Below are 14,038 nucleotides of genomic sequence, written 5' to 3'. Positions count from 1 at the left end.
ATAGTCATAATTCACCCACGGGGTGGAGTGATCTGACGTTGCATTTATCCCGGGACTGGAGATGAGCCATTGTAAGCCCAGCAAAAGTGGCTTTTGTGTATTCCACACAGAAAAAAATATGATCTAGGTCTGTGGTTGCCAACCAGTGGGCTGGGGACCACTGGTGGTCCAAAAGAAAATTTTGGTGGTCTGCAGAGAAATGTCACCCTCAAAGCAGTTAATCGGTACTGCGTGGGAACACAAGGCTGCGCCGCCCACATGGCCCGCGGGAACACAAGGCTTGTGTCGCTTGCATTGCGAGCACCACAAGATAGTGAGGGGAGGGGGGAAAGGGTGGAGGGGGGGAACTTGCCCCACTCACCCCATGTGCCTGGCCTGGCCACCAGGCTGATTCTTTCCGCTTCTTTCTTCTTCTGCTTTTGGCTGCATGCAAGGAAAGCAGCAACAGTCTTTCTTTCTCTCCCCCAAACTCCACCAGAAATGAGTCCTTGGGACCCTGCAAGGCCTCCTGCTCCAAGAGGCTGCAACAAGCCTCACAAAGACTCATTTCTGGCGGATTTGGGGGGAGAGAAGGAAAGACTTCTGCTGCTTCTGCTGCTTTCCTTGCATGAAGCCAAAAGTCTCTCCCCCCGCCCACCGCCGCCCTGAGAACAGAGCTGGAGACGGTATCCTGTGATCCCAAATAAAGAATGATCGATCGGTAGGAAAATGGGGTGGGGAATTTTCCTGCAGACTTTTTTTGGGGGGATTTTCCCAGGGTTTCTGGTCGGCGGGATTTAAAATTATGAATTTGGTGGTCTCTGAGGTCCAAAAGGTTGGTGACGCCTGATCCAGGTTACTCAGCCTTGCCCTGAGGTGCCACTGTACTATTTTCAAGGAAGTTACAATGGGAAAGATGTTTAGGGTGGGATGTATGGATTATACTTCATTATTTTTTGCCTAGTTCATAGTTCCTACAGGTAGTCCTCAAATTACGACCACAACTGAGCCCAAAATTTTGGTTCTAAGTGAAACTTAAGTGAATTTTGCTTCATTTTACAATCTGTCTTGCCACAGTTGTTAAGTGAATCACTGCAGTTTTGAAGCTAGTAACCCCATTGTTAAGTGAATCTGGCTTCCCCATTGTCTTGGCTTTATCAGAAGGTCGCAAAAGATGATCATGTGAACCTGGGACGTTGCGACCATCATAAATAGGAGTCCATTGCCAGGTGCCTGAATTTTGATTCACGTGATCGTGGGGATGCTGCAATGGTTGTAAGTGTGAAAAATGGCCATAAGTCGCTTATTTTTCAGTGCCGTGGCAACTTGGAACCGTCTCTACATGAACTGTTGTAAGTCAAGGACTTGATCGCCGATGGGCATTCAGAACAGCTGCTAATTTGATGCCTGACGACCTGAGGTTCAACTAAGAAATGTAGGGGGTTGAGGGTTTCTGGAGATCTGGAAGAGGACTCACCAGACGATCCTGAAAAACCCGACATCCAAGTGAGTCGCTTGTCCCGTTCTGCAATGTATTCACTCTGGAAGATGGGAAGGTTTTCAGAAACAAGAGACGTCTCCTGGCTGCCTCATGCGAACAGGATCCCAGGCCTATCTAGCCTCTTCGCTTTTCAGAAAACTCGATACTCGTTTAGTAGATCCCCTAAGTAATCTTTTGTAGCTAAGACTTGGAGTGGGGCAACTTCTCAGAGCCAACTCACTGTGGCTACCACACCATGGCCAACTCCCCATGGCCAATTCACTGTGACCACCTCATCATGGGCAACTCTCCATGGCCACCTCACCATGGCCAACTCTCCAAGGCCAACTTTCCATGAGCAACTCATTGTGGCTATCTCACCATAGCCACCTCTCCATGACCAATTCTCCATGACCAATTCTCCATGGCCAACTGTCCATGGCCACCTCTCCATGGACAACTCACTGTGGCTACCTCACCATGGCCAACTCTCCAGGAACAACTCACCACAGCCAACTCGCTGTAGGACAATTCGGCACAGGATAATTTATCAATTCAATTTATGTAAAATAGATTTAAAATATTTTCTTTTTTGTTATTCAGATTTCATTTCATCCCTCCTTTTGCATCCTTTCTTTAGTGTCCCAAAAGTGCTTTTTTTTTTTTTCAAGAGGCAACTGGACTTTCTGGTTTTTCTTTGAAGTCATTTCGCTTCTCATCCGAGAAGCTTCTTCAGCTCTGAGAGCAGAAGAAGTTTATGAAAGAAGCTGAAGAAGCTTCTTGGGTGAAAAGCAAAATGTCTTCAAAAAAACCCCAGAAAGTCCAGTTGCCTCTTGAAAAAAAAAAGCACTTTTGGGACAACCATGACCTGGATGACTAAGAGTTTCTCTAGACCTTTCTTTAATGATTCTATTCCACCATTTCTCTGATATCAGTGTAATTCTTTGTCCTGCAGTGAGTTGGCCACAGAAACTTGTTCTATGGCAAGTTGGCTGTGACGAGTTAGCCGCAGTGAATTGTCATAGACCCTTAAGACTGGGAATCTACATGGACTCCCCGGACAGGTGGAACTGAATTATGGTAGGAGTTTGAAATTCGAGCTTCTGTCAGGGCTTCCTCGACTCTACCTGCATATTTACCACTTGAGAATGGTGAGAAGCTGGGTCCTCTAAGGAAGATCATGTCTGAAGGCTGCAGAAAGAGAACCCTGGGCTTACAAGTTGCTGACTCAGCTTTCCATCCTTTCGAGGTGGGTAAAATGAGGACCCAGATTGTTGGGGGGCAAGAGGCTGACTCTGTAAACTGCTTAGAGAGGGCTGGAAAGCATTAGGAAGCAGCATCTAATTGTTATTGCCCTTCCTTCCTTCCTTCCTTCCTTCCTTCCTTCCTTCCTTCCTTCCTTCCTTCCTTCCTTCCTTCCTTCCCTCCCCCTCCCTCCTGCCTGCCTTCCTCCTGCCTTCCTTCCTTCCTTCCTTCCCTCCCTCCCCCTCCCTCCTGCCTGCCTTCCTCCTGCCTTCCTGCCTTCCTGCCTTCTTTCTTTCTTCCTTCCCTCCCCCTCCCTCCTTCCCTTTCTCCCTTCTTCCTTTCTTCTTCCCTCCCTCCCTCCCTCCCTTCCCAGTGGTTGCAGGCTAATTCTGCCTTATTGCCAGCCGTTTGATCTTGACTGGCTCGAGGTTGACTCAGCCTCCCATCCTTCCGAGGTCAGTAAGATGAGGACCCGGGTTGTTGGGGGCGAGAGGCTGACTCTGTAAACCGCTTGAAGGGGGCTGTTAAGCCCTGTGAAGCGGTGTATAAGTCTAAGTGCTATTGTTCATCCGGTGGTGGAAATTCAACCAGGGTTAGAATTTCCATCTCCCTGCCTCACTGCTCCATCCCTGGAGACCCGGTGTATCCGTTCCTGTCGTCTTTGACTTACCAGGTGTGCATCAGTGTTAGGCACAATATAGGCTGTCAGATTGTGCGTTCTCATGCGCTCACGCAGGGCCTTCAGCCGCTCGCTAGTCACAATCGCCGTAGGTGGCAAGTACTTACAACAGAGTGAAACATGGCAGCAGAGAGTTAGGAGAGGGAAGAGAGGGACAGAAGGATAAGAGAGGTCACCGTCTGTACCAGAGGTGGAATTCAGCAGGTTCTGACCAGTTCTGGAGAACTGGTAGCTGACATTTTGAGTAGTTCGGAGAACCGGCCAATACCGCCTCTGACTGGCCCCGCCAACCCCATCTATTCTCCGCCTCCCATTGAGTCCCAGCTGATCGGCTGGGTCTTCTTTGGTTGCCCTGCACAGGAGAACGGAGCTGGAAAGCAGGTTAGTGGGGTGGAGACAGGAATGGGGATTTTGCAGTCTCCTTCCCCTGCCACACCCTCCAAGCCACACCCACCAATCCACGCCCACCAAGCCAAACCCACATAAACATTAGTCAAAAAGTTTGAATCCCACCACGGCACAGTTATCGCTGTGTATATAACCAGCACCCAGATGATTTTGAAAAGCTCAACGGGATCAGAGTTATTTAGGGCTTGAGGGTGACAGATCTGTAGAAAGTCCCCAGGGTGAGATTGAGAAGTTAGAAAAAGGATGAACCATCAAGTTCTGTTTCGTTGCCAGAAAAAAAATAAATAACCTGGCTTAAGAACCTCAAGACCTGTCAAGTCCGTTGGGCAGGCAGGCCGTCTACAAATGACGGTCAATAAATAAGTGCAAACACAGGGCAGCCCTCAAGTTTAGCAGCTGAGTTAGGAGTCGAGAAGAAACGGCACCTGGCTTTTTGTGAAAAGAATTCACAATTTCCAGGATGATATAGCCCAGGATGTGATAATGAAGTAGGGAGTTCAGCAGAATAATCATAATTTTTACTGAGTTTTTTTTTTTTCATTAGAGGTTGGGGCGGGGTGTCCGCAGGGCAGGTGGGTGGGGTCAAAGAAAGGAAAATGGGGGACCCAATTGTGATCAAAGCCCCGCCCTTTCAAAAGTGCAGGGCTCCTCCCTCCCTCCCTCCCTTCCTTCCTTCCTTCCTCCCTCCTTCCCCCCTCCTTCTTCCCATTTCCCTCCCTCCTTCCCTCCCTCCCTTCCCTCCCTTCTTCCTCCGTCCCTCCCTCCTTTGTTCCTCCCTTCCTCCTTTTCCTCCCCCTTCTTCCTCCCTTCTTCCCTCCTTCCTTGCTAGGCAGCCACACAAGGCTTCAGTTGGATGTTTTTGGCTGTCATCTCCACTTTTCTGACCATCTGCCTGTGGACATTTCTGGCTTGGGGTAATTTATAGAAAACAGGCATATAAACTTTCTTTTACTGGTTCAGTACAACTTTTTATGACACAAACCGCGAAGAGGAAAAAACGGAGAGACATGACTGAAAACGGGGATTTGGCTCCCAAATTTCATATTGGCGTGATCCTGAAGGACTTAGGAGCTGCAACAGTGGAACTGGATTGACTCTCCTGACCAGGAAGGACGGGGCTTTGCTCGGGCATCAGAAGTTGACAAGAACATTTTTTGGGAGGGTGGTGGTGGAGAGAAACTGTTCTAACATATTAGAAGAACACACATTTGGGGCAAAATTCAGGAACTCACCGGTGGGTTAACCATACAGTTTCTTGTGTCTGCTGACACGGAGCGTGTTTGCTTAGGATAACCTGTGACGCAGCCTAGGGTGAAAGGAACAAAACTCTCATTCAAGCAAACCTTCTTTAAATGGTCTGGGAAGTCAAACAGCCATCCACCCAAGTAATTTGCAACTATCTCTTTTTCATTGTTTTCCCTTTGTCAAAACGTTGGCTGGGGAAACCACACATCCACTTCCTCCTGCAACCCTGTAAAATGAAAGGACTGGAATCACTTGGAAGGCTGGAAAAGACAAGTGTCCTCCAGCAAATTGTCTCCTCTAAGGACCCAATGGGGACGTGGTGGCTCAGCGGCTAAGATGTTGAGCTTGTCAATCAGAAAGGTCGGCAGTTCGGCAGTTCGAATCCCTAGCACCGCGTAACAGAATGAGCTCCCGTTACTTGTCCCGGCTTCTGCCAACCTAGCAGTTTGAAAGCATGTAAAAAATGCAAGTAGAAAAAGAGGAGCCCCTTTGGTGGGAAGGGAACAGCGTTCCGTGCGCCTTTGGCGTTTGTCATGCCGGCCACATGACCACAGAGACATCTTCGGACAGCGCTGGCTCTTCGGCTTTGTAACGGAGATGAGCACCGCCCCCTAGAGCCAGAAACGACTAGCATGTAGGTGCCAGGGGAACCTTTACCTTTAAGGACACAACTTTCAGGTTTTGCTGGGCACCATAAGAGACACTCACATTCTGAGCCACCTTAATGTCATCAATGAAGTTTGAGAAGGTGCATCCTCAAGATAAGATGACTGAATCTAGCACCATTTTAATTTAGATGCCCTGGGATGAAGCATCATCAAGGCATTGTGGGAAATCAGTAGGGTGCTTGAATCTACCTACCCAGTATTGTTCAAAGCCTCTGGTCAATGTAGGGGAAGATGTTTGTAATGAAGGCACTCTAGTCTAGCCAGGGGTGGGACTCAAATTTTTTAACAACTGGTTCTCTGGGCATGGCTAGGTGGGCATGGCCATGTGACTGGGTGGGCGTGGTTTCTTCTTCTTTTGCAGCCTCCCTTCCCCCGTTTTCTTGGCCTCCTGGGCCTCAGGGAAGCCTCCGGGTGAAGCAGAAAGACAGCGAGGGGGATCCTGGCACAGCTGATCGTCAGAACAGCTGATCGTCGGGAGGGGGAAAAAAAAGAAACACTTTAAGGAGTTACTGAGGAGGGAGAATGCAGTCAGTGATGTCGGCCATGACATGATGTCAGGCACGTGCAATAAGAACTGACTGGTCAGGGAGGGGCAGGCGGAGAGGGGCAGGCTCAGCCAGGGGCATGATTTGCCAGTTCTCAGAAAAGCACAGAATCATAACAACCAGTTGTATAGAACTGGTTCAAACCGGTTGAATCCCACCCTTGACTCTAGCACGGTTTCTAAAACTCAGCATCTTATAAGAGATACGGACTTCAATTCTCAGAATTCCCCAGCCAGCATTTTGCTTAATATTTCTTGTAGATCTGAAACCAGGGCATCACCACTCATTGCTGAGCCCAAGATAGGTTCAGAAAGGAGTTAGCAGTGAAGACAGCAAAAAATACAATTTTCAACCCTCACTACAAGTGATGACAGCAAGGTCCTTTCTCTTGGCAATGTGGAAAGGACTTAAGACCTGGGTGTCATTCTTACTGATGATATTTTCACCTCCAAATCTAATAGGATCCTAATTTTCCTGATGCCCTTTTAGAAACTGGAGTTCTGATCCGAACCCAACTTTGATTCCGACTGCAAGAACCGCCGCAAGAAAAGGGCTACAAACATCCATTTGAGTAAAAAAAAAAAAAAGTCACACTAAATGTACATTTTGCACATTTAATACTTTGGTGTGTTCGAATCTATGTCACTCTCTTTTGATTTGACCTTGCTTGTGACCACAACATTGGAACATCCTTTCTGCTCAGCAGGATATTGGGTCAACTGCAATCTGGAGACAAACCCATCTTAACACGGGGAAAATTTTTAGCGTAATAATAAATGAGAAAAGTTTTCAAAACAAACTGTGAAGGGGTGTGCTGCTCCATGCTCAAGATATTCAGCAGTCAAGGCTGGTCACCTTATTATAGCGGTCAAGGCAAAACATTTCATGAGTGTTTCTCTCCAGTTTCGTTTCTTGGCCGTAGCAAATACCATATTAATGCATCAAAGAGTCCGCAGTCTGCTGATACGGTATTGTATCAGTACTGTAATTACCCATTAGATCTCACCTAATGATAGGGACTGGCCCCGGCTAGAACTATATGCAAAAAAATAGCAAATGTTGGATCCCTGCCAGCTCTAATTAGTTTGGACTCTGGATTTAATATCATTAAGAGATCATCTGCGTCCCTAAAATAATAGAAAATATGTAAACTAATATGAAACTAAATGTAAAAGATGAGTATGTAATCAAAGTCATGTTTGTATGGAAATGTGAAAACCTGGAATCATTCTGTTCGCTAAAAAAAGATGTTCTTAAAATGTGGAAAACTGAAATAAAACTTAAAACAAGAGATAATTTGCATCCCTTCACTTCAAAATAGGATCAATTAGTCCTGACAATCTCATGGGCCAGAGAGTTCTGAATGGCTGTGATTAGACTCAATACATGACATTAATATTACAGAAAAGGGAACTAAAGGTGGAGTTCCTAACTCACAATCAGAGGGCTGTGAGTTCGATCCTGGTTAGAGGCTAATATTTGGAATAGACTCTCCTGCTCGAGCGGGGGGTTGGCCTAGATGACCTCCAAGGTCCCTTCCAACTTGTTATCATTCTACTTTTCCATGCCTTTCTGCTTTGTCCTTTGGAGCAGGGGTCTCCAACCTTAGCAACTTTAAGACTTGTGGACTTCAACTTCCTGGGAGTTGAAGTCCACAAGTCTTAAAGCTGCCAAGGTTGGAGACCCTTGCTTTGGCGTGTATCTAAACAAGACTTTTCCCATGGTCCCTAGATCAGGAGGTCCTGCAGAACTAAGAAAAGGAAATGAAAGCAACGAAAAAGCATCCCATGCTATGTGCAGCTGGTGACCAGGAAAGAAATGTCACTGTTCGTTGCTACATGGTGAGTCAAATCCACCCAGAGAAGTCCTCTCAGTTTTGCTGTACTCACCATACCATTGAAGTCACGAGAACTAATCTGGAGAGTAACACAAAGTAAAACATCCTTTCTCCTGGTTTCTCAGTTTCAGGAAAGAGTGTCCTGGTCTCAAACCCCATACATACCATGAAGGAAGAGCAAAATCCAGGCTCGTAGGATGTAAGAAATGGAGGCCATGTCCTTCCTCAGACTGGTGATGTCTCCAAGAGAACAATCTCAGGGACAGGTTAATTCATCAGCCAGGTGAGAGTCCAACCTTCCAAAGGTGGAAGTGCAGTCCAGGACAGTCCAAACAATCTTCCAGATTATCAGCCTCTTTTTCTGTTTTCTCCAGTAAAGCAAATTGCAGCATGTGATAGAGAGAGAAAGGCAAAGTCCAAATTTCAGTGTCGGAAAGCAATTTCTTTTCTTTCTTTTTTTCTTTCTCTCCTTCCTTCCTTCCTTCCTCTCTTCCTTCCTTCCTTCCTTCTTTCTTTCTTTCTTTCTTTCTTTCTTTCTTTCTTTCTTTCTTTCTTTCTTTCTTTCTTTCTTTCTTTCTTTCTTTCTTTCTTCCTTCCTTCCTTCCTTCCTTCCTTCCTTCCTTCCTTCCTTCCTTCTCTCTCTCTCTCTCTCTCTCTCTCTCTCTCTCTCTCTCTCCCTCTCCCTCTCCCTCTCCCTCTTCCTCCGGAACACTGGTGTTTTTATGCTGCTTTTTCAAAACAAAACAGGAGAAGCCAGTTCTGTTGTTTACACTTCAGTTGTCTCTGGGTTCGAGCCCAGGCTTGCCAACCCGGGGTAGGAAACCCATGAAGTCTATGAAAGTGTAGCAAGGAAAGAGCAAATATCTAGGCGTCATTCAGAATGTTGCAGATCAGTTCTGGGTGGTCCCTAGGAGGGACTTAGAGATGATCCAGCTTTTCCTTGGCCCAGGGTGTTTATACCAGATAAGTCTTGTCTTTGGAATCTGAAGTGGGTGGAGGAACTTCAACAGTCTCTAAATGTGGCCGTTGGAGTAGAAAATGCAATGACAAGAAGCAAGAATCAAGTTGGAAGAAGTTGTTTGTTTTAGGCTGGGCAACAGTCCCGGGAGTGAGGTCTTGCTTTGAGTAATATACTCCAATTGAAACCCTCCCCCCTTTAAAAAAAAGAATTGGGTTGAAAAACTTCAAAGTTTTCACTGGGAGGTGCTAAGCTCAAAGGGACAAAGCGTAAACAAGGAAACTTCACCTCCTATGCAACTGAAGGTTACAAAAAGGAAGTTTATGGCAGTCAGCAACATGGCACACCTCATAAAAACAGTCAGGCCAAAAAAGGGAAGGGTTAAAACAACACCACCACTAAAAATAAAGGAAACGATCGATGATTTAAAAAAAAAACATTGAAATGTAAATAATAGTTCAATTTGAAAAGGAAACCCAATGGCGAGTTCACAGCCTCTGGATTCAGTGTTTTTAGATGTGTGTGTGTGTGTGTGTGTGTGTGTGTGTGTGAGAGAGAGAGAGAGAGAGAGAGAGAGAGAGAGAGAGAGAGAGATGATCGAATTGCATCAAGATACAAACTGTGTTAGTAAAAAGGAAACATCTGATATGTGTCAGGCTGCTAGCTTTGGTCTCTGTTCTGCTCAAAGGAAAAACTAGTTGTAGATGATGGGAAAAGTTAAAGGCCAGTGCACAAAATTAGCCTACAATTCATGTTTGGCAAATCTGTGTGAATGTTCTCAAGGAGTTGTGAACTTATAAATGCTTTGGAGGGCTCTTCCATGGTGGAGATAACGTTTTCTCAAGTGAAGGAGAATTTTTGTAGCTCAGGGTTGAAAGGAAGGGTTCCTTGGTGCTTTCTGAGCCTGGATGTTTTCTCGCAGGCGTTTCATGACCAAACTAGGTAACCTCTTCAGTGCTACCAGTTCTTTTTTTTTTTAATAAAAGTTTTTAAAAATTTTTACACATCTCTTCAGGTGAACAACATGATTACGGATTATAACACTTGTACATAGTCATACTTTCATTTCCATTAATCTTATACAATATCATCTCATATCATTATCCATTTCACTCATCTTTAAATAAATTTGCATTTCATATTTCAATTCATTAATTCAATATCAATATCATTTCATCCACACATAGGTTTTAAATTCTTTATCCCCTAATTATTTCCATTTTCAGCTTACCACCTATTTTATTTTATATTACACATGATTATTATCCTTAATTTTCTCGAAGCCAATATATAATAAACAATCTAAAAAGAGTAAAAGTAAAATAAAGTCAATGTATTTAGGATCCACATGGTATTTTTCATCCCCCTACTTTAATCATAATAAAATACTCTCATTGTACACTTCTAATATCCATTAAATAATCAACTGTATATTTTAAAATGTACATATTTTAAAGTATCCCCCCCCAGTAAATCACTAAAATAACTTCTTAATATGTCTCATTTTATCTTCACTTTAGTTATAATCATTAATAATCATATTTTTTCTTCCTTTCCACTTTGCCAAAGTTTATCTATATATTTTAATTCATTTCCATTCCTGTTTTTAATCCTCCAAAAAAAGAGTTTATAATAGCATAATTCATATTATATATATATGTGTGTGTGTGTGTGTTATATGTTATGGTTATAGTTATAGTTAGTTATAGTTATAGTTATATAGTTATAGAATCCTAAAATATTTCCCAGCAAGTTTTAGACTAAATAAGAGACGGTATTGGCTAGTTTTCCAAACTATTCCAAATTTCCACTACTGGTTCTCCAGAACTGGTCAGAACCTGCTGAATGCCACCTCTGATGATGAGCCTTAGACAGGGCTATAAAAGCAGTATATAAGTCTAAGTGCTATTGCAATATTCCCTCCTTCCCTCCCCATTAAGGGAATAGCACATCCCAATGTGCAAAACAAAGGATTCTTTTACTGATCATATTAGGAGAAATAGAAAGACAGACTTACCGCCTGCTGTAAGATAAAAAATGCAGTTAATTAAAATCACATGCAAAAGAAACAAGACTAAACAATGTATTCATTTATACAAATTAGAGGTCCTCGGACTCCACATAAAAATTCTGGGCGGCTTTTTTTTGAGAGGGGAGGCTTGTTTTTCCTTTTAAATTTGTTTTTAATAGTCCTCATATTTTTCCTTCCACCTTTACTCTGGCCTTAGTTGTATTTCGTTTACAGTAATGTATTCCTTTCCCTTTTTGTTGTTTTGCTTTGTTTGTTCTTGTTTTACTTAATTAAAACAATAAAATCAGGGAGGGGGTAAAAGACTGGGGCCAGCTTGCAACTTTAAAGAAGCAGCAGTGATTAAGAACACAGATCATATAAATGTTGGAAGAAAACAGAGACCTCAGAGAGTAAAAAATAAATTCTACGCGGGGCTCGACACCCATCCTAACCAAAATCTCAGAGGTGAAGGCAGAATTTTAGCAAATTTCTGAACATAATGCAGGGAGAGACATATGGATCTCTTCATAGAAGATGTTGTAGTTCGCTGGCAGCCAGTGCAGATGACAGTGGAATCGGACAGTGGGGAAGAACGGGGACCAATCTAGGAGTCTGGAGTGGACTCAGATGAGGGTCCTGCGTCCGATGCAGAGATGGGGCCAGGACCATCTGGGAGTGGGGTGCTGACTCTGGAGCCACAGGAGTCTGGCAGCAGCGAGGCCAAAGAACAAGGGGAGCCTGTTCCCAGTGTGTGTGTGTGTGCAGAACTGCTAGAAGGCAAGAGCTGCTAAGACAAAAGGGGAGACTCGAGAGTAAGACTGGGAGGTGATTGCCCCTGCCCTAAGGTATAAAGGAAGTGCAAAGGCAGAGAAACCTTTGCAGGAAGCAACGTCAAACCTTGAAGCTCTGTGTGGACTTTGTACTTTGTTTGGCTTCGCACTAGTTCTTGGCAGCAATTCAAAGGAGAGAAAGGTGGGTGCTTATCCCGAGGGACTGTTTGGGACTCATTACTGGCTGGGAATGAACATAATTCCCAGCATTAAAATAAAGCAAGATTTATTTTGACTAAGTGTTTTAAATATGGTTTCAGGAAGCCTTGGTCAGAACAAAAGATGCAGATAGGGATCTTCTCCAGAGAAGCCAAGCATCCTACATCCCAATATGGTAGATTACAGCTAGTCCTTGATTTTGGGCCACAACTGAGCCCAACATTTCTGTTGCTAAGTGAAACACTTCTTAAGCGAGTCTTGCCTCCCCATTTTTCCTATCTTTCCTGCTGCTGCCATTAAGTGAATCGTCGTAGTTGTTAAGTGAATCTGACTTTGCTGGCCAGAACATCACAAAAACCTGACCTCAGGACATGGCAAAACCATCATAAATACAAGTCAGTTTCCAACTGCTTGAATTTTGATCATGTGACCATGGGGAAGCTTGCAATGGTCATAACAGTGAAGAATGGTCATAAGTCGCCTTTTTGAGTGATGTAAATGGGTGGATTGGTCACTAAATGAACTGTTGGAAGTCAAGGATTACCTGTATATGTGCTACCTGTCAATCCCCAGCAAGTCTAAGCATATATACTAATTTCTTTTCTTTATTACTTCATATATTTCCCCCTCCTTTCTCCATTAGGAGAATAGCACTTCAATAGCCTTTCCCAATATGCAAAACAAATGATTCTTTTACTGATTAGGAGAAATAGAAAGACAGGCTTACCGCCCACTGTATGATAAAAAGGGAGGTTAATGAAAACCATATGTAAAAGAAACAAGATTAAACAATGTATTTATTTATACAAATTAGAGGCCCTTGGACTCCACATAAAAATTCTGGGCAGCTAAGAGAAAAAGAGGAGAGAGCCACTAGAAAATTTCCCCTTTTTTTCCATTTTGTTTTTACACTGCAACTGTCATAAATACGAGTCAGCGGCCAAGCGGCTGAATTTCAATCACGCGACCACAGGGATGCTTGTAAGCAAGTGTGGAAAAATGGACACCCTTTTTTTCAGTGCCGTTATAACTTTGAACAGTTCCTTAAATGCAGTTTTGTGAGTCGAAGATTACATGGTGATTGGTTGCAATGTTGGAAGATCTGAAGGGCCAGTTTTGGGGCCCGTCATCGTCGGTGGTATGCTGCCGATTCGCACCGGTTTTAGCGATCCGGTAGCACCAGTGAGCAGTTGGCCCCACCCACCTGGTCCTGCCCTTTCCTATATTTCCCTGTTTTTTTACCTCAGCTGATTTGCACAGCTCAGCTGTTTTCTTCACCAGCGCTGATGGTAAGGTAAGTTTTCAAGCTTAAAATTGCCCGTTTTAGAATGCTGTGCATGTGTGCGCCCACAGAACCGGTAGTAAAAAAGTTTTCATCCCACCCCTGGAAGCAATCCTGGGTTAGTGGTGCATTTCAAAAATGGTTATCACCGGTTCGGTGAGCGTGGCTTGGTGCAAGCACTTTGTGCAGGCTCAGAGGCATTTTGACTCATCTCCTGCAATCCTTCACTCTCCCTGTCGCTTCAGCAGCTGCGCTTCAAAAGCAGGACATAAAGGTTAGTATGGGAGGCCAGGCAGGCGGGTGGGCCCAACAGCAGAACATCGGAGAAAACTGGTATGGTCTCCGCTGCTCACTACCGCTACCGGCTTGGCCAAACCGGTAGAATACCACCATCCATCTATGTGTTTGCTAAGAATAAATAAGAATAAACACCACCTCGATGGCCCACACCAGAGGTGGTCTTCAGCAGGTTCTGACCAGTTCTGGAGAACCGGTAGCAGAAATTTTGAGTCATTTGGAGAACTGGCAAATACCACCTCTGACTGGCCCCACCAACCCCATCTCTTCTCTGCCTCCTGAATCCCAGATGATCGGCTGGGTCTTCTTTGGTTGCCCTGCACAAGAGAATGGAGCTGGAAAGCAGGTTAGTGGGGTGGGGAGGGAATGGGGATTTTGCAGTATCCTTCCCCTGCCACGCCCACCAAGCCACACC

General features: G+C 44.6%; 1 protein-coding gene across 1 annotated transcript in view; it reads right to left on the bottom strand.

Moving 5' to 3' along the window:
* The window catches only part of XPNPEP2 (X-prolyl aminopeptidase 2), a 35,592-nt gene extending 26,984 nt beyond the window's left edge, over nt 1-8,608 (bottom strand). Inside the window, exons 1-4 of the mRNA XM_087941029.1 lie at nt 8,252-8,608; nt 5,024-5,097; nt 3,375-3,485; nt 1,457-1,520 (exon numbers count right to left, since the gene is read on the bottom strand). Coding sequence (XP_087797155.1) covers nt 1,457-1,520; nt 3,375-3,485; nt 5,024-5,097; nt 8,252-8,303 — 301 coding nt within the window. The 5' untranslated portion in view covers nt 8,304-8,608. The remainder of the gene's footprint in view (nt 1-1,456; nt 1,521-3,374; nt 3,486-5,023; nt 5,098-8,251) is intronic.
* Between the last annotated feature and the right edge of the window lie 5,430 nt (nt 8,609-14,038).

Source organism: Pseudonaja textilis, chromosome 12 (genome assembly GCF_049901715.1).
Source record: "Pseudonaja textilis isolate UNSWEBS1 chromosome 12, rPseTex1.2, whole genome shotgun sequence".
Classification (NCBI taxonomy): domain Eukaryota; kingdom Metazoa; phylum Chordata; class Lepidosauria; order Squamata; family Elapidae; genus Pseudonaja; species Pseudonaja textilis.
This window is presented reverse-complemented; position numbering and strand designations above follow the sequence as displayed.